The 20877-nt window shown below is 46.2% G+C and overlaps 1 protein-coding gene across 6 annotated transcripts in view; it reads left to right on the forward strand.

The window, feature by feature from the left end:
• LOC114871226 overlaps positions 1–20877 on the forward strand; it is a 230496-nt gene that overhangs the window by 189775 nt on the left and 19844 nt on the right. For all 6 annotated transcript variants that reach the window (XR_003788540.2, XR_003788541.2, XM_046285060.1 and 3 more), the window contains exon 7: positions 12935–13123. Coding sequence is in view for 4 of the 6 variants with exons in the window: in XM_046285060.1 (XP_046141016.1) it covers positions 12935–13123 (189 nt within the window). In the remaining 2 variants the exon portion in view is untranslated. The remainder of the gene's footprint in view (positions 1–12934; positions 13124–20877) is intronic.

The raw sequence follows: 20877 nt of genomic DNA on the forward strand, positions 1-20877 counted from the left end.
GCTGCTACTTTCTTCCAACGATCTTCTCGGTAGACGGCAGACGCAAGGTTAACCCCTTATTCTGCATTGATATTAATGTTACCCTTTTCGCGTGGCGTGGATTAATATTAATCGTCACGGTCGTACGTGGCCGTGTTTCGCGAGCCGGATGTACCCCGGGAGATCTGTTCCTCCCCGAAAACATACATCCTGGCTACCCTTTCGAGGCGAACACCTCCGCCCACGCACGTGTTCAACGTCCTTGAAAACTCGACCCGACGTTTTGCAACGGGAGAAAGGGTTGCGGGAAGGGACTTGCGGAGGCCGTTTTAAGATGTCCCTGGTGCAACGCCAACGCTACCGGCTGTTTTACGAGCTGGCAAACTAACGACCTGGCCGTGTCACGTATTAGCTGAATTTATTAGGGGTTCGAGTATAAATTTCTTGGGGAGTCGATGGTTGTTTCTGTCTTTTCATTAGCAATCGGCGCTAATTAAATTTTTATTATTCTTACGAAACTTTGAATTGCTCCAATCACGCAGTCGCATAGAAATATCGTGCTAAGGGAGTGAATGATTTTCCAGGTGAAAACCGAGGCGCGATGTCGAGTCGCTAGTTGAGAAATTCCACGAAATTAAGCAGGAAGTAAGCAGGAACGAGTGTCGGGGACGGGTGAAAGAAAATTCGTCAAAGAATCACAGCGGTGATTGCACCCGCTCGACCTCGATCCGTTACTTCGTCGCTCGATCCACGCTTGCTCGTCGTTTTCTGACCAATTATCGCGAAAGCCAGCGACTCTATTAATTAACGGCATTGCCAGGCTGCCACGCGGCAGAGAGTTCGTATTCATGGGAAACCTGCTGGCAGCTACCGTCGCGAGAAACAGCGGAGAAAAGAAAATGTACGAGGCTGTAATGAAAGAACCCGCGACGAGAAACGAGACACGCATTTTGCTCCGCGCTTCGATTGTTCGCCTAACGGAGTTACACGACCAGAAGAGATATTTCGTTGGCTCGAATTATCCGAGCAACGTGTTCTTTTTTCCTTTCCTCTCGCGTGTCAGTTGCTCGTTGGAACGGAGAAATAACTCGCGGCAGCGAATTAACACGTCGAATCGCGGAAAACGGATTAATTCGCCAGGCGGCGGTTCTGAAAGCCGCGTAAACCATTAAGCAAATAAAACGTGAACGTAATTGCATCGTAATTAAACCATTAGCGAAGTTGGTGGAAAAAAATGAGCATGGGTGGCGGTGAATGGGTGCGGAGAGAAACGGGCGAAACTGTTGCCGTTCGCCAGCAGACAAAGGGAGCAGAATTGTATCGATATGCACCGATTAAACTGTATGAAAAACAGAGGAAAAGAAAGGAAGGATAATAAAGTACAGTTTATTCCTGGTTTCCTGGTAAACTGGATCATTAAGGTTATCTGGTAAAACAAATGACAATTCTACGTTTTTTCTTTTAATCATAGAATTTATTCAGATAAGCTTTTTACAAGGGAAAACGTTTTTATTCCCGATTTTTCAACGCACAAATATTTCATATAATCCAGTCGGATCGATCCGAAATGTAAATTGCCATTGGCGACGGACAGACCTCGTTGTACGCGTCAAAAAAAAAACGACGATCGCTTTTTACAAAGTTATGAAGCAATATTTTTGAACGCGTTTGAACGCGCTTTGACAACTCAACGAGGCTCTATTTGATTGTTTCATATTTATAAAAATTTATCTTTCCCTTCGATTAATCGTCATTTCCATTGAGATTTATTTGATTTATTTTACAAAATAATCCTTCGATTTACATTTCTTGTTGAAATCCTTAGCTACGTTGATAAGATTCGTTCCTTAAAGTGAAAACTTTCATTCTCTATCACGTATTCGTGCCGGATGGTAAAAGGGACCGATCGTGCTTACAGCAAAATTTCGGATATTTCGGATTAATGGTTTCGGATGCGCTTACAACGGTTCGCTACACCGTGGCCGGGAACATGATATTCCAGCCGAGGTAGACGGCAGAGACGGTAGTGGCGGTTTGCTTCGGGAAACGAGCTAAACCACGCCATTATCGAAGATCGTCACTGTGCGTATTCTCGAGGCGATTTCAATGCGAAACTGGCGCGAACTTATGAATTATGAATCTGCACAGAGCGCCACGGTGAAGCCACTTTAACGATCACCGCCGCGCCGCTATCGTCGGGATTAAACTGCCGTGGAAGTTGCAAGAACCCGGCAAACTGGGAAATAATAGAGCACTGAATAAGAAAGTGCTCCATTAACTCCGATAGTTTGACATCTATTTCAACGGCAATGTACAGCTTTACATCACCCTTTTGCTCGCGTTTAACGATTAATTTTTTCAAATATTTATGGTACACGCTCGATTTCCCTCGCGTTTTCCCGATCTCCGTATTTTCACTGTATCACTTCGTCGCGTTTCCCTTTCGCTCGATCGAGTGATTGTTTACTCGCGAGAACGCATCCAGGAAGAGAAACACCGACGACGTAGACGACGAATCGGGGGCTGTTTACCTGTTGAAGACTGAAGGGCGCAGTGGTGTGCGAAGAACAGAGCCGGCTCATACCTGTTCCACCTTCCCTGCGCGTCGGCTCGATAATTCAACACGAGGTAAATGGTCCGATCTCTGTTCTTTTTTCCTTCTTCGCGATGCTTGTTTATGCGTGGACCCGGCGTCGTTGTAGCGTCGGAAAACGGGAAATTGAATAAAGTTCGAGCGTTCGGATACATCGAGCGGAATGATATATTTGACAAGTTTGCGTATTGCTACGTGCATATTACATGCACGATAGGGAAGCGTCGGTTCGTTCGTCTGACCATACACGCGTCGATTTCACTCGCTTCGATTCAGTCCCTCTCTAGCTACCGACGTGTCTGCTCTCTTATTCTTATTCCGTTTCTGTTCGATTGCGAACGTACAGGATAAAGCATAGTTCACGGCACAATCGAAGAAATATGACGATACAAGGTGCAGTAGTAAATTGAAATCGTAGAATAAATATCTTTCATTCGACGTTTCGTTTCTGGATACAAATAGCATGGAATGTGTCATTTGATTGATTTAAGATCGATACTATGCAGTTAGTAATTCATGGATCGTTAATGGATACACTGATTGACAGGATAGAAATAGCCATATCTACTAGTCAAATGAACATTGCAATATACTTCTGATTGATATCACTCAATTAGTCTTTTCATTCGAAATTTATTTCAAATTGAATAAAATCTGATTCAAAAGGACAGAATACACAAAAGGTAGTTTATAAATAAACAGATGTCTACGTAATTGAGGAACATGATAACCACAGGTGTACTCGATGAAATTTCAAAGTTGTTCCCCAGCAAAACGCCAGTCCAAATGAAGCAAATTTACTCCATAATCTCGACTCGCGTTTGCACGAGCAACCGCTATTTTCCCGTTTGTATTACGAATTTTGCTGAATCCTGTACACTCTCAGTGATACGTATCACGTGAAACATCAGAGACGGCTGGAAACGCTAAACTAGCGTTCCTATGTAACGCATCGCATGCGGATGCAGCCAGGTTGTTTGGCATAAAGAGCAGCGGGGAATCAGGAAGAGAGAGAGAATGTCTTTGGAGCAGCGTGGCACGACGAATTCGAGCGAGTAATCGGAGATATAATTGAACCAACGCGATTGCGTCTGACCATGCACGGGGACGTATCACTGCGGCTGCCGTTCCCTTTGTCGATCGAAACGAAACGTTTGCACGATTCTTGACGTTTAGAGCTGCATATCCGGTAACGCAATATCGCGTGCCTTTTCAAATAAGGGTATCACATTTTCTTTTAATAATAATTATTTGATTTTCGTATAATGTAATTCATATTGTAAAGCAAAGTTTTCCAAGAACAGTATCTTGAGAGTCATAAATTAAACACTCTTCGTGCTCTGTTACTTATCTCAAGCCAGCAACAATCTAGTGCGCCAACGTGACGTATCTTGAATTCATTAAAGGAAGAAATGAACTTTAGGTGACTTGAAATTTAATTGCAAGAAAGTCTGAAAATTCTTGAATCTTTCAAATGATTTATCCCTTTTTTCCGACCGATGGAAATCCAAGAGACGGGAAGAAATAACAATTTTCACAGTTAGGAGCATTCGTCGATTTCATGGGTAGGACCTGGCCCCGTAGATTTCCTGTTGCACACCCACGATTCGACCCATGCGAACCCTTCATTTTTTATTTCTTCTCTCCTTAGAACGTGAGCTCGCTCGAGCCTTCTCTTTCTCTTTGCCTCTCTGTGCATCATGGTTCGTTTATGAATATGTAGAGGGTGCAGCAGGATGGCGGTGGTGGTGGTCAGACACCGGAAAACTCTAGATAGCGCCGGCGCATGAATATGCTAAGCGCATCACCGGAACGAGGGCTAAAGTAATTTTTTTTTTGCTCGTCTCCGCTCACGGCCTAGGGATGATTTCGCGGACGAGGATGTACGCGTTTTTATTCCCTCGCAATATATCCTCGGCCAGTCTTTATCTACTTTCCTTTCCCCCTGTGACACACTGTCCGCCGGAAATGGCGTCGGATTTCATCCCTCTGCAGAAATTATCGCGTCTTTCGAACAGCGAAACACGTCGAGGCAGTCGAAGAAAAGGATATCGAGCGAGGTGGAACTCGCGTGACGCTTGCCCGTTTACACGACCGTGTAATTATCGTTTCGAACTGTACGCGGGCATATTTTTCGCGACGTTTCATCGAGAGAAGTGAATAATCAAAGACCAGAACGCCGACACGACCAATTTTCGCCGTTTTCAACCGGCTCCGATCGCTGGCGATACAAGATTCGAAACGCGACGATCGTTTCGCGGTGAGTGAATTTTTACGTCGAACAACCGATGCTCGTGTCGTTGAAACGTTCGGATAGAAAAAATAAGAAAACAACGTTTGATAGCAGTATCGACGGTATGGCGTGACGAGTAACCATAAAAAGTGGCGCGTAATTGTTGTCGTCGCAGGTAATTGCACGTATTTCTGCAATACGGACCTGTTTCCTGGCTACCTCTGTCCCTACGACCAATCTGACGATCGATGTGCTAAAATCCGAGATAAAGCTCGAACTTTCCCTTCGCTCGTAATTTTCGGTTTTCATATCGAGGAACTACCTTCGTGACGAGCAGCCGTAACGAAGGAAACTTGCGCGATATTAACGTCTAGCTTCGTACACCCGAGAAGAGGGTAGCAATCTGACAGTAGGATTTAAATCGTTTTTCAATCCTATTTCTTATTTCTTTCGTTTACGATTACAAGGTACGGCTGCAATCACGGTACAATCGTTAAGAAGATGATCAACACTTTGGTCATGAACATTTCTTCGTACAAGTTCATTTTTTTAAAAAACAATGACCGAACGATCGTTCGTGTGAATCGATCAACGTCGATCTCAGCAGGACGGCACAGATGATCGTTGAATCTGAATGGTCTTTAATCCTCGTGCGTGATTCGAGACTTTATCCCCGCTCGGTAGACGGCAATCGTCGCGTCTTCACCGTCGAGATTTATTGCTTCGTGGCTTCAGGCAGACGCGAGCAATTTACATTCCCGGCTATACGAAGTACGCTTGCTTCTCGACCGTTTGAAGGTGTAGCCAATCTCCCTCTTCGACTATCATCAGTCTACTCGACGTCGAAATTACCAAGGATTACGCGATGGGCCAGTTACTCGGATTGAAACGTGAAAATCGATGAAACCGATCCCTTTCGTTTGACCAGGCAATTCTAGATAAATTGTATATCGCTCCAATTTAAAAAATTCTTACATCACAAAAGGAATATGTAGTCGACGAAATCGACGTTTCTCCGTTTTTCAACAACAATGTACCCTTATCTTCACGGTGTCTCGTCTGGCTAGCCGATTTCAACGACGTCGACGAAGGTAGAAGAGTCAGGGTCAGGCCACCGAGTCCCGTCTTGATTATTTCGCGAGGCTACGACGAAAAATTTCCCCGTAGCGGTCTTAATGGACCTCCAGTGCGCACCATTATGCTCAAAGGATGAAAGGGCCCTTCAAAGAATCCTCGGCTCCACTTTCATTTGCATTCGGGATTGAAAGAGGCCGGCTTTGCCTCTCTCTTCCTCTTCGCTCGTTTAGCCAAGCTAGACGAGCATCCTCGGTCGTGGCCGTTGGTCCTTTCGTAATGAGAAATTGGGTCACCGAGGTTAGGGAGAAAAGTGAAAAAAAAGAAAAATGAAAGGACAACGATGTTGAAGAGAAAAGAAACGGTAAAAGTGGAAGGACAGAGACGAAGAACATGGTAGGGCGATCTCTCTCTTCACGGACAGAAGTGGCTCGAAATTAGTTTACCTTTCGAAACCAATTTCTCCCTCCTTCTATCGTCCTTTCTTGCCTTGTGGCGTGGCTTCCTGTTAGATGTAACGATCATTTTCTTTTTTCTGTTGCCGAGAGATTGCCACGGAAGCGAAAATAATAAAGGAACTACGCACGATCGAAAAGCAATATCTGCTAACTTTCCTCAGTAATATCGGTCAGAATTGTTCCCATTCTCGTCGTCTACCATCGAGTGTATTTATTTTTTATACACAACCGTATGTTTATACAGGATATATTACGTTTCGAATTGAAAAATAGAATCTGGAAATCTGAAGGGAAGGAAATCGGGTAATGTCTTATGGAAGTTGACCCGTACCTTTGCACGCGCCTTTATCGAGTCATCGATCTTCTTCCTTTACCGCTCGATCGAGCATCACCGAGTCGAACAGTTTTCGTTCTCAGCATCGACGTGTCCGTGAAAAATTGAACCACCCTCTCGGCCCGGAACTTTCTTCCCGTCCGCAGATTTGTTTAGGAATTCTGAATCTTCGGGAAGAAATCGGAGCTTAGAACGTTTCGTCGAGTTAATCCGTATAAATCAACGGGAGCTTCAAGTTTTTCCGATTCGTCTGGAGATGCTCGCAACAGAGGACAGAGGGCAACGAAGGGAATTGATGACGCTCATAATTCGCACCCCCGTCAAGCTGTTCCGCTCGTGTTTGGACTGGCATAATCCGACGGCTTAACGCCCGAACGACCGGAACCGACATTTATCTGCCGCCTGAACCAAGGATTATTGTCGAATAACGTTTTTCGCAGTCGTAGCCAGGCCGAGTCAGCGGATTAATTAACATCAAACACCTTGCCTCCACTGTGTCAGTCTTGAACTTCAACCCTCCGCTCGATTTCTCTTCTCCACCCTTCAGCAACGACCGTGATGTTAACAAGAATTATCTAAGTTCTCGAAGCAAAATCTTGAAGAAACGACCTTTTGCACCCCGCTAGACATCGCGGTATTAAGCGTACAATCTGCACCCCCGTCATTATACAGTCATTAATACGTCACACCGTTGTACAATATAGGAGGCACAACGATGTAGCGTGTAGCACGCTTCTTCTAGTTCCCGCCTATCGTTGCTTGACTGACAACCCTAACCAACCTGGTCACCCCTTCTCACCCTCTCTTCCGAAGACTACGGAAGCGTTGCGTTATACCCCCCAGTGTACAGGTGAACGTCGTTGGATTCTAATAAATCCTGAAATTCCACGCCAGTCACCGGATAAGAGACATAGCAGCGCGAATGTTTCGACTCGCGTGCGTACAGGGTGGAAGATTTTTAATTGGCGAAGAGGCGTTTAGGAATTTCGAGTTGTTGGGGTGAACGGAGGGATTGAATAGGTGGGTGGATGAAATAGAGTGGACGAGGTGCAAATGAAGGGTCTGCGAGCAAGGGGATGTTTTTGCTTTCTCGAAAGAGACCTCAATTAACCCTCTTACTACGGTGTTCGTTGTGTGATTTGTCTCAAATCGATCGTCGTTACTCGAATAATTTAATTATTTATTTTCTCCTCCTGCAGAGTAATTCATTATCCCAAGTTAAATCGCATGACGGTGATATTTCTCTCGTTACTCCGATATCGCATTCTACTTGAATTCCTTGCATAATAATAACGCGTTTGGGTATGGCGCGCTGAAACTTGTCGCGTAAATTCTAATTAAAGCTCGACGAGTGGCGTTGTACTCCTAATTTCAAATTCACAACTCGATAACGCGAAGCACTGCTATCGTGGCTGGGATTCGAACATTTCCGAGTAATTCCTTGGACTTGGTAAATTTTTATTCGAAAAGGGAAGAACATAGATTCTCTGTCTGCAAATCACTTTGTTTCCACGAGACCGCGTTCTTCGACGAAGAAGAAGGTTGATCGGCTCGAAGGATCGCGTTCTCCTCGTCATAGGAAAATCGCATTTGTCGACGACCGCGCCCCTTACGAAGGGTGATCCGCCCCTGACCCATTTCGCGACGCAAATTTCGTTCGAATAGCCCGGAGCTTCGTCGACGGTAGAAATTTCTACGCGCTCCTCGACTTTCACCCTTCGACGTTCGCCTGCGGGCCGCGTATTTAGATACATCTAACCGTAGAATGGATAACCGGGTTGGCCTTGCAGCGATGAGGGTTGATTTCGAAGTCCTCTGAATCCCGAACCGCCGTACAATCAAAGGGCGTATCTCGCTGTCTGTCGCTATCAACAGCCTTATCTCGCCGTTCCAAACCGCCTAATAACGGGTTTAACATTCGACTGTAAGTCGATCCGAACTGGATGTGGGTTAAGTTTCTAATTCCATGGCTGGTGAATCAGAAACTTCCGGCCCCCGCCCGCTCACCGCTTGCTTTCTGTCTGGATACTTACAATTAGTCTAATTATTATTGAACTGTAACCTGGCTCACGAATTTCCGGTAACTGTATCGTCGAGCTCTCCGCGTTTCTCGTCGATTCGCGTTTCCTGTGGATTTACGCGTGTTTACTTACTGCGGGAACCAGTTGACCCTCGATAAAACACCTAATTAAAGCGTCGATTAATTCGTTTAAACGCTTTGCGTTTGATTTACATCTGCGTAATTATGGTTATCAGTTTGATGCATATTAAATGACCGATATGGAAACGCGCAATGTCCGATACGATTTCACGGGAGAAAAGTATCATAAAAGGGCACCTATAAAAAATTGTTATTTGCGAAAAGTTAAAATCGTGATGAATAAACAATATTTCCAGTCGGTCCCGTGTTATCGACGAGTGCTTTATTTGGCTCCCGTTCGTTTGCTCGGATGAAAGGTAATTTTTTTGTCGATTTGCCGGAACGCTAGGTTCGACCCTATCCGAGTAATGTTCAGCGAACCTAACCGTTTTCCCGCGGATCGATGGAAAATCCAAACGACGATCGAATTTGCATAAACGCGGCGAACCCTTTAACACGAGCGAGAGCGAATGATGCAACGGGGAAAAAAACTGCTGCCGGGAATTCGATTACCGGGTGGAAATCGTTAACACGCCGGAAATCGATTACGTCCACGCTGCTTCCACCGTTGGCAGTAGCTTCTCTTTAAACAATGCCACGCTTTAGAACGGTGTCACGTTGACCGTGTCTCGTGTAAATTTTTCGAGCTATCCAATTTCCGGATGAAGCGTGGCAATATGTAAAACCAACGGACGAAATAAAAGAATTTTTATTCATTTTCATGCCGCGCTAGATGCCCAGACCATCCGTTACTTTTTTCACGGCTCAGATTTATTTCCATAGCTGTCTAACGTTTGCTTTCGTTCGGCAGGAAGCAAGTTCCTTATCAAGTACCCGGGATAAATTGGTTACACCGAGACAGAGGAGCATTAATACCCGAAATCGATCGGCACAGGTCTCTGCCCCGAGGCCGTTCGCCGATGACGTTACTACCGTTTTAACGAAGGGGTTGCCATCAAGGAATCACATTTTCCCCGCAGACGATGATTATTTAGATTATCCGCGATCCGTCGAGTAATCCCCGTGCAAAGAGGCAGCCAGGTTCGCGTCGTGACTTGCAATCGCTTTGATGACATTCGTCTTCGAAGTTGAATCCCCCCGGGGCTGTGTTTCGTGTTCTCTTATAAACGGAACCAACGACGAGCTGGCTCTTGTCGCGATTAAAAGCCAAAGCGCAGTTCGATTAATTCCGGTTATTTGCGTCGGATCGATCGGCTGGAACAGATGGTTTATTTGCTGTCATCCCTTTGCTCTCATCTCTTGTTCCATTCTCAGACGATTTTCTTTCCAGTCCCTTACACGTCGACTGTCACACGGAGTAGCTACAATTACCTTTCTATCTCATTATTGTTCCTTCTTTAATGTAACTCGGATGTGAAGGTTTTTGTGATTGCGATTGGAAATAATTTAAGGGCTTTCGATTGTACCTGGGGAGAGTTGGAAAATTTTATTCACTGCATAGAATCGATGATGGTGGATGATCAAAGACCCTAGTCTAACGTTGATTACCCGAGATAATTAGGTCGAAGCGTTGAATTAATGACCATAGGTTTATTACAGGTGAAAACTTTGATTGAGTTTGAGATCAGGTGAAGCCAACTTCGATAATTAATATGTTTTGAAATAATGTCGGCAGGAACAAGCTTACGCGTCTGAAAAAGAGAATGTCAGCGCGTAGGACGTATAACTCGAATACAGAGTGACCGTAGTTTACATTCTTCCACTATTTCACACCGAGCCCATCGTATTCTCGCGAGCAAATACGAATTTATATCGACCTTTCGCGCCGATACGAGCGTGTAAGCGCGCGACTCCGCGTTCCGACGGGATCGTAAATTGGCGGATAATGCCCGGTGGCGCCATAAAACATTTCTGCACTTTAACGTCCGTCCGGAAAACGACAACGAGGTCCATGTATGAGGCACGGTGGCGCGGCTCATTCCCGTTGTTCGGACGTTGAGAAATTAACGGCCACCTTCCGGCTCCGGGGGCCCGTTTCCGGTATCACCAACGGACCTCTGTTAAAACCGAGAAACCATCGTCCGTGCTGCTAACGATAACGTTGAAATTATCTTCTTTGTTACGCCTTGACTGGAAAGAAGAAAATTCTGAGAAGAATTTCAATAGCGGCGAAGAAAGATAGAGAGATCCGTGAAATTTCGAGGATCGGTGGATAGGAACAGACAAGTTGGCAGGATGCCTGGGCAGAAGCTAGCAGAGGATCATTAGGGTAAGATTGAAGATTACAATGGAGCAAATTGCGAAGATGTATGGAGGTAGCCAGCCGAAGGAAGCGTTTACGTAAATTTAGCATTGTCTTGACTGCGAACGCGATTACCGGTATCGCATTATGAATTAAAGCCAATTAGCAATCGACGTAATCAAGGAGATAGAAGTCTAATATCGAACACCAGGCACAGATCAAACATCGAATGATTCTCTGCCAACTCTGGCCAGAACTCGTCCCAATGTTCCGGCAAGTTTCGAGGTTTTGACCGGTCAATATCTATGAGCCGTGAACTCGAAAGTTCTGGAAAATAGTCGAATCGAGCGACGCGACGGAACTAATTAATTCGAGCGAGCGACTCGTGTAAACTGGCCGCGTACTTCTCGCAGGAAGGACGCATGAATCGAGCACCGGGAAGTTCGATGGCTTTGAAGTTTCCCGATTGGACCGTAGGACTTTTCTACGGTGTTTTATCGACGGGCTTCGTTGCCAGGATTCGCCGAGAGAAATCCAGCATTCGCTAACACGCGGCGGCGAGCGGAAAGAACGGAGTGGACAGAGAAATATCCTCGTCGGAGGCACGGAAGCATGATTCTTCGGGTTGCTCGTGCGGAATAGACATTCAGCTCGGAAATCAGCCTCGTTAGTGGATGTACGAAGACGGGGAGATGGAAATAGATAGAGGAAGGCGAAGTGATTCACCCTGGTACATGTACCTTCATTCTCATTAGATTCTTGTAAACAGGTTACCTATGTTAGGTATATGTTCGCCTACGTATAATATTCATAGACACGAATATGTAAGAAGGGAATAAATGTACTCAGTCGACTGTCTTAGACAACACGAGGGGAAAAAAGGGAAAGATGGAAGAGGAGGAGGAGAGGAGGAGTCAATCGATATGCAGAGTTTTCCCAATAAGACTGGAAGGGTATTTTATTTCCGGTCTCTCGATCGCTAGTACCCGGTCCTTTCGTCGTAAACTACCACCACGCACAGACGTTCGCCGTTCCAGAAGGAAAGGGTATCTAGATGTTCGACGGTCTGGGACGAAGAATCAGCGGGAAAAGAGCGTGGTTTTTTTTTTCTCTCTCGTTGTAGGACCGTTCCGTATGCAAAAGATAGAACGTGCGCCGCAATCTGAACGAAATCTCGAAACGCAATTTCCTGGACAGCCGACCGAACGGACACCCGACTTGCCGCATACCACACCGACGGGACATCGATCTCTCGACAACGAATGCTGTTTTAATGATGCATCGATGCATCGACCGACGCTCCTTCCCTCCGTTGTTTCCCTTCCTGTATCGCTTTTAGCGCGGATGATTGATTCCAGACAGCTTTTTCCATGAAGTTGAGTTGAAACGGAACATCTTTGTTTTATTTGTCTCGATTGGTGTCGATGTATCAACCCTTTTAAACGTTTTAAATCGAGGTTTAATGGTAGTCTAAGCAGTTTTTATTAAAACAGCCTGAGACGAATGAAAAGAAATAGGACCAAGTATTTCTAGATGACTAGTTTGGATTAATTACTTGAATATCAAAGCAAGTATCATCGGAGATATTAACCGTCGCATTTCGTCTATTGATTTCTATTAGCTAATAACTCGGCAAGCTTAAACCCGGGGGTGCAGCATGGTGGTTCGTTGAATCAGATCGCTTAATGTGGGCCCTCGTAATTCTAGACCCGTCGCGTCGTCTATTTTCCAGCCGAAACTGTCCATCAGATCATTCTGACGAGGCTATTGTTCGTTCGAACAGAAGATTTCGTTCATTACGTAACGTCATCGGGTTCGGAAGGAACCGCGGATTGAAACAAAATTTCAAGCTTAAATTTAAAAATATTTTAACACGTTAAAATCGGTATTATTACTAATAGTTTGATTGTTAATTTTCAGGTGAAAGTGATGTTGAAAGTGTCACCTGGCGAGGGTGGGAGTTTCTTCAATGCCGACAAGAGGAAAAAGCAGGTGACGCTGATCGACCCAACAGCTGGACAATCGTCATCGGCGGATGATCGAAGACCAACGGTGGCAGCGCCCAAGATGTTCGCCTTCGACGCGATATTTACCGAAGAAGATTCTCAGGTAAGCATGAAACGTTCAATTTTCCCATCCGTGTTTCGAATAATTCGCGGATACCTATTTTATGACGGTCGTTCCATCCTCTTGGAAAATCTAGAGTTTTATTTCGATCTTTTATTTCTCGTAACCGAAGAATCGTTTCTCCGCCGTTGTTCGGCTACCTTCGAAATCGCCGAGAAGCACGGAAGTGGCGGCGTTTCGCAGATAAATAGGAAAAAGAGAAATTCTAGGGAGAGGGGAAGGTTAAAGATGAACGGGTGGAGAAAGTTGGAACGTCTACGTGCTCTGTCGTCGGCTTACGTTCATCCTAGAGACGCGAGAGACGTCCCTGCCGGGCGCATAACTAAACTAATTTCCCGACCTCTAAACTCCACCTCCCGACAGGAAAATCCACTCCACCCCTTGCTGCACCATCTCTCAACATCCCCTCGGGCGAATGTTGCTTCTTGCCAGTGACTTCTATCCACGATCCTCCAGCAAATCCAATCGAATCCTGATAGTCGTGATTATTTTCGAATTTGCGTACCGGAGTACTCTTCTCTAACAGGGGAACACTTTGTCCCCAACTTTTCTCGCCACGATTATTCTCATCCCTTATAGAGCATTCCTCGAGCATCTACCAAGCGGTGGTACTTTAATTTAGGTATTTAATTAAAATTATCTTTCGACTGTCTAAAATTTCTCCAGATCTTCTGAAAGAATATAGTAATCCTACCAAACGTAACTCGCTGCTAAATCATCGTTTTCTTTCGCAACGACGTTTCCGCCTCGTCGATCTTTTCCAGATAAATGAAAAGGACTGCCGCGCGTGCATCCATCCGCGACGCGGAGCGGATCGATCAGCAACGTCTTCTCTTCTTCTAGCAGCAAAAGACTTTCGCGATTCTCTTCGTCGTCTAAGCAGGACAGAATTTTATTCCGTGGCATTGATGAACGACGTCGGAGAAGAATGCGTTTCGGAGGGCAGGAAAGAAGATGGCTTGCAATATCGCGCGATGCATGTAGGTACGCGCGTGTACGAGATATTTCGGTGCTCTCCGGGGACATTATCGAGCGTCGGATTCAAATGAGCCCGGAGCTACTCGGTTTTCCCAACCCCTTTCTCTCTGCCCCTTCACGCAGCTCTCTCTATCCCGCACTGGCTGCTGGTCCTTCCCCAGGGACTAGCCCTTCGTTCCTTCCCCACCCTTCCGCCCTTTGACGCAACCCGTACCCTTCTATTCGGCTGTGTTTAGAAGAATCCGATGGAAAACGATCGATTGATTCGATCAAATGTCTGTCGGCCGCGACGATTGTCATCGAAAGTCACAATGGCAACGTTCTTCTTTCTTTTTATCCTTTTTCTCTTCTTTTTTGTCAACCCACCCTCTCACTTTGGTTGTACCATGGATGGGTTGGAATAGATTCTGCTGGTCGAAACGTTTCCTGAACCGAGTGAAACTTCAGAATCGAAGGGTAGGGAAGGGGACAGGAAAGTTGCAGCGTGGCCTGCCGTCCTGGGGGACGTTTCGTCCTTTTCGACCGGCCGTCAAACGCAGAATCGCGTGAATATTTTAAAGAGCGTCGCGGAACGATACGGGAAAGTCCTGGAAAAGTGGTTCATCTTTAACCAGTGTCCCTCTCGTACGTCTCGGTTTTTCAATTTTTTCCGTCTCTCTGCTCGTGGCTCGTAGATTACGTAAATTGGCAAGGGACGAGAATTGAATTCAGAATCGAATAGCAGAGAATTAACGGGATGATTAATTCTGTCAATAGCCGCGTTCGGTTGCTAGAGAAACTGTACCGCGAATGGTAGATATTCTTCAGTTCTGATTAATTCGACTGTGAAACTTTTTTATTATATTAATTTGTCATTGCACAAAAGATTTGAAATAAAATCTCTATACGCGACGGTGGATCTACGAGCGAATTGAAAAACGCATGTATCACAGGATCGACTGCGTCGAATTACACACGTCGGAAATGTAATTCAGTCCGGTTGCAATTCTCGCTCGCCGATAATCTTCGGCCAATGGATACCTTTGCTACCTGAGTCCGCAAATACGCGAACCGCGAATACCCGGTCGCTGGCTGCTGTGTGGAGAAGCGTCCCAATATGACGCGCAAACAGACCGCGTCAGGTTGATTATGGGTCAGTCGTAAATTAACGTCGTTGATCGAGACCAATGGTCATTTAGCGTTTGCGCTGATCGATCTGTGCACGCGAAACCACGAGCAAAGTTTGCTACAAATACACCGGAATCCTTTAACATCTCGACCAAAAAGAAAAATTTCCAATAACATGTAGTACATCGTTATCGCGGTACTTCTCCTACGTTTCGCCTAAAGGTAACACGATTCCTCTGCTGTCTAGATAAAAGGGAACAAATTTTGCTCAACTTCTACACGTGAAAATAATAAAGAAACAATTTTCGCGTAACAAATTCTCGACTTACGGAAGAAAATTTATCGCGAACCGACGTTACGTCGACTAAGAAACGGTCGAATCGTCCGATAAATTCGTAACATCGCCTACCTGTCAGACCCATTCATCCCCGCGAGTTGCGACCATTATGTAAGAATAGACGCGTACAGGTTGCCGTTCGTCGTTTCCTTCACGCTCGCTCGAAAGTTTATTTTCCACGGTAGACGAGGAAAAGGCGGAGAAGAAAGAACCGCCCCTGCGAAGGGAAATGTCTTTGAAGTTCCAATTTGTTCGATCGTCTTCCCCGCGCGACGGCCGTTTCGGGCGTCGTTATGCGAACACTTGGGTGTACCTTACAACGTGCACGGCAATTTGCCAAGCATTATACTTCTGATACTTCGAACAATGCTGGAAGGATACTATTTTTGAAGACGACTGTGTGAAATGTCGAAGGAAAGTATGCTCGAAATAGGTGGGTTGATTCGTGGCCGGTGTCGGTGTGCAAATGAAACCTGACCAAATTAATTGAACATCCATCTCAATTACGGAGCTCCTACGTGGCTGAATGCGCCGCTAGACGCGTTCCCGTTCGAGATCTTACGCGTGTGTAGACCGCATATATCGCCGCTGGACGCCGACAATTCTATCCCCGTGGACGAACCGACCAGGACAATGCATCCTGGACAGAATAATTCACCGGGACCATTATGGTCGGTCCAGGACAGGGGCTTTATTATTGACTTACGACTAATAGTCACGCTGTGGATTACGCGTGTGTGGACGATACGCTGGTGTACGCGCTTGCGCTCGTCTCTTCTCTTTCTCTCCTCTTCATTCAATCTTTCCCTCTCGCCGTCGAATTTTACTTCCTCTATCCGCAACTGATTCTCTTCTCTCCCGGAACCGTAGCTTCGATCTATTGCTCATTTCCCAGTGAATGCTGATCGAACGTTCCACGATACCTCGCTTCCTTGTTCTCCTGACGAAAATGGATCGACCACGCGGAACGGGATTACAGCTTTCCGAAGATTGCCGTATCCACGTTGAATTCTTTATTAAGTCAACGCGGGTCGGAGCAAAGGCTGACGAATTCTTATTAAAGAATCCGTCGATACCTTTCGCGCCGACCGTTGCCCTTCTAATTTGCGGCTCGATTCGATTATGGAGATTACCGAAAAATTATACTCCACCCTCGTTTCGGTGGAGATTAAAACCGGAGGGCCGCGAATGGATCGAGGATTCGGAAAGTTTCTCCTGTAAATTGTAACCTCAGGTCTTTGAAAGATTATTTTAATTTGTATTTCCAAGACGAGTACACGTAGAATTTAGTGGACAAAAGAATCGATTCACCGTGTCCACCCCGCTTAGTCGATTCTCGTTTCGGTAGAATCAATCGTGGCACAAGATAACCGTATCTCGTTTTCCCATTCATTAAATTCATTCATCGTGTCACGTTCAGCCTCGCCATTATTCCTCGGCCCTTGTACACGAGCCCTGCTGTTTCGGCACCACTTCTGATCACTGCACACTTCGTAGACATCGGAAAAGTGCATCCGTCAGACGGTCGAGAGGAATCGTCGAACGAGTAAGCAGATAGGGGTTGATAGCGGACGTTTCTAGGGTAGGGGTCAGGGTAATCTGTAAACCAATCATACGGGCCCGTGGAACGGATCCACCCCAATTGGCCGCATCTATATTCCTTGTTCTAACCCAGACCGGATCCGTTCGACCGGATCTTGCCGTAGTCTGACCGAACCGAGCATTTCCATATTACAGTAAGATTAATTCGGCCCACGACTCGGACCGGCGGCTTTCACGAAGGGTTGATGAAGTTTGGCAGGTGTCTGCCTCGCGTCAGACGTCTTCAAAGCAGACAACATCCGGACCTGACGATCAGCAATCCGGTTTCTGGTTCAAACACAAAGGAGTATCCCAGAGGTAGCTGAAAGAAGAGGGTAGAAATAAATAAAAATGACAAATATATCTAATGAGATTTCCATTTTCCATCGTTCGAACTGAGCGCTGGATTTCGCGAATGCTTTTTCGATCCGATCAGCCACCACGAGAGCAGCGCGTTGTTCCGGTTACTTTTTGGGCCGGGGGTGAGGCGAGGGTGCTGTTGCTTGCTCCCCAGGCGCCAATGACGCCAATCTCCCGTGTAAATCGCGACATATTTCACCGGCTGCCGAGACTTGGGGTTACCATACCTTCACCCTCCTCTCTCGCCAGCCCTCGATCGGTCTTAACGCGTTACTTTGATACTCGCGCGAGCTGGATAAAAAGTTCTTCTCTGGTTGTTATCCGAAGAGTTATCGGTCGGCGAGAAGTTGCTCGTTCAACTTGACGAGTTGAAAATTCCGTGTTGAGTCTGCTGCGAGATGAACCCTTCGAGAAAAGACGGTGGAAAGGTATAACGCATCTTCCTTCGATTTTCACCCTCGATGCTCGATTGAAATTTCCAAAGAATAGAACGAATTTATTTCTAAACGAGTAAGTTGTCGAACGAATCACGGTGCGGTGAACAAAAACCGGATGTCACGCATATGGCGACGCAATTTTCGGGATTATCGGCCCGTGAACGCGAACCGACCAAGCTTTCCGCGTGTACGTGCGCGCGAAACGAGAACAACCAAGCACCCCCTCAGGCCTGCTTGTTTTTGATACCGTTTTCATCGAACGACGTCGCTGCGTTTCTGCGGTCTCGATGCAGAGCGCCAGCTGCGTGTACATGGAAACGCGAAATCGCGTTTTCTTCGTCGTCTTTTAGTAGCGTTTTCTTTCAGCTGTGTACCTTGCGCTTTTTGCGGAACAAGAGTGGCATAAAATTATCGTAACCAGACGCTGTTACGCGTGCCGAAATTGGTCAATATCTATTCAGGTAGTCGGTGGAAACTGCCAAGTATTTTTCTCCATCGAAACAAACCGCACTTTCCTTCCATCAGCTACGACAGGATTTTATGAAAACAGGAAGACGTATTTCTCGATTCTTTCTTTCACGAAGAATCTTCAAGCGAATCTATGAGAGCCTTGCCAGGGGGTTGAAGAAAATGGAGGTTGCGACGCCTGTTTCGTTCACCGCCGTCGACATCTGGAAACTTGCGAATTAAGAGATTCGCGAAAGGGGGTCATTCGATTATTTCCAGCCATTAAAAGGCTACCCTTTTACCCACGCCGACACCCCAACGTCCCACGACCGGTTTCTCTCTTTCCCCCCATAGCTTCTTTTCCAAACTTTCTTACACGAGTTTTACATTTCGTCGCGCGGACAAGGAGGGTTGCTCGACAGGGTTCGCGGAAGGAAAGAGACGTAAGGTTCTTGCAAGTTCCTTCTTCGACGAAGAAGAAGCTTGTCTCGGCCCACGAGCATCGACATTCCCCTCCTCTTCTTCGACGTTCAACCCTCCGTGTCGTTGGTATTCCACACGACCACGCCAATATTGCGTTACCAGAACGCGTCCTGCAAGTGGAATCGAAGTTACGCAGGGACAGGTTCGCGTCGCTTGTAAGTCACACCGCGACGCCCGCTCCTGCGTCCCTTTTAATTTACACTCACCGAAATTAATGTTCAACGTCCCTTCTGTCGAAGTAATTGAGACGCTATCTGTATGCACGATTTTTTCAATCGTTCGACATGTCTGAATTAGGGAAAGCTTCGTGATAGGGTCAATAAAATAGTTTCACAGGGCGTGGAAAAATGGAAATAGACAGATTTCGTTAATCTTGAAGCGTTTTATTGGAATTCAAGCGGTACAGAATATTTTTAACCCCCTCCCTCGTCGAAGGGGTGAGGAAATTTGAATTGAACGCATTATCAGGTGTACGATCCTCGCCTCGAAAGGGGATGTTTTCCTCGCAGGGAACCCTTCGTTCCGCTCAATTCCGAGCGGGGCTCGCGGAATCAAGTGTTTGAGATTATGACGGAGGCTTCGGTCACGTATTTCATTAACCGTCATGCCGCCGTTTCCAAGCGGAGGGAGGCTGTCGGCTCTCTCGAAGGGTGCAGGTAGCCGCGAAATATGTTTGCTTTGCATTATATCCCCGAGGATGATCCCGTTATAATTATGAATGTCCTTGTTGTCCCGTGAACCGACCCGTTCTTCGCCTCTTTCGGCTCTGTTAATCTCGTCTCGTCTCGGGGATTTGGAAACGGACCGTTTTCGCGCGATTAAAGCGGATAAGACGTATCCCTAAGCATTTGCGCGGGAAATTCGATCTATCAGGATCGATGAAAATAAAACGAACGTCGTTGCATCGTCTCGAACTGTTATCGCGGATTAAACAATTTCTTTTTTTCTCGCGATTGAAAGGATGCTTGCTTTGAAACGAGCAACGACAGATTGGAATTACCATATTGGAAGAGGGACTGGATTCCTTATTTCGCTAACCGAAGCGAAAAAAAAGTCCAGCCTGAAGGGTATCCTCTTTTCTATCCAAATTCGTTCGTTAGGCGTTCTCTCGTTTCTGGAAAACTATCCATCTTCTCCTCTCTCGTTCTCTCCTTTTTTTCAAACCGTTTCCTCTCGCGAGGAAAGCTCCGCTTTCATCTCCCCTTTTCCATCTGCAGGCCTCGAGATTCATCCGATTCTCGTCCACGAAGATTTCAATCTTGTTTGGTCGAGGTATCGACACGTCCTCATCTTCCTCTCGATATTCCCAGCAACCTGTTCCCCGTTCCTTCATTTCTCTCCCTTTTTATCCGCCCCTTCCGGCCGCGGAACGTTTGCTAACCCTTGCGAGAGTAAAAGAGAAGGATCGATGCGTTTTCTATATCGATCGTTGCGAACGAATCGAGGTGCAGGCTCGAAGGAAATTCCCGGTCGCTTCCGCAGGAAATTCGCGGGAACCCCGGCAACGAACGACCCTTCGCCGATTCCCACCTTCTCCCCACTATTTTTTTTTCTCTCTCTTTCTCTACGGTTGATCGTCGAAATCGTCGCATCCTCGAGAATCATCGGGGTATCGAGGAGCGAAGAGAAACGCGTAATCTGACGGGAAAATGGAGGAAGGATAGCATAGATAATCTAAACGCGCTCTTTCTCGACACTGGCAAAAGACTTATCCAGTCTATGAATATATTAAAAACAACCAAAGACGTTGCCACGGTTTAATCATCCGCTCCTTTTCTATCTCCATCACCGGCGCGTTTATTAAACCGTCCCGCAAACGCTTTCTTAACCACTTTAAGTTAAGCTTCGTCGTTACCCTCGAAAGTAACGCAGTTCACCCCCCTCTGCGAGCCAAGTACACCCCCTGCGACGATCAGCAGCAATTAAAATCGCGTCCATCGTGTTCCATCAACATCCCCTGTCTCGTCTCTTCTCGTTAAATAACTTAACATCAGGGAAATTGGGAT

The sequence above is a fragment of the Osmia bicornis genome, chromosome 3 (assembly GCF_907164935.1).
Source record: "Osmia bicornis bicornis chromosome 3, iOsmBic2.1, whole genome shotgun sequence".
Lineage (NCBI taxonomy): Eukaryota > Metazoa > Arthropoda > Insecta > Hymenoptera > Megachilidae > Osmia > Osmia bicornis.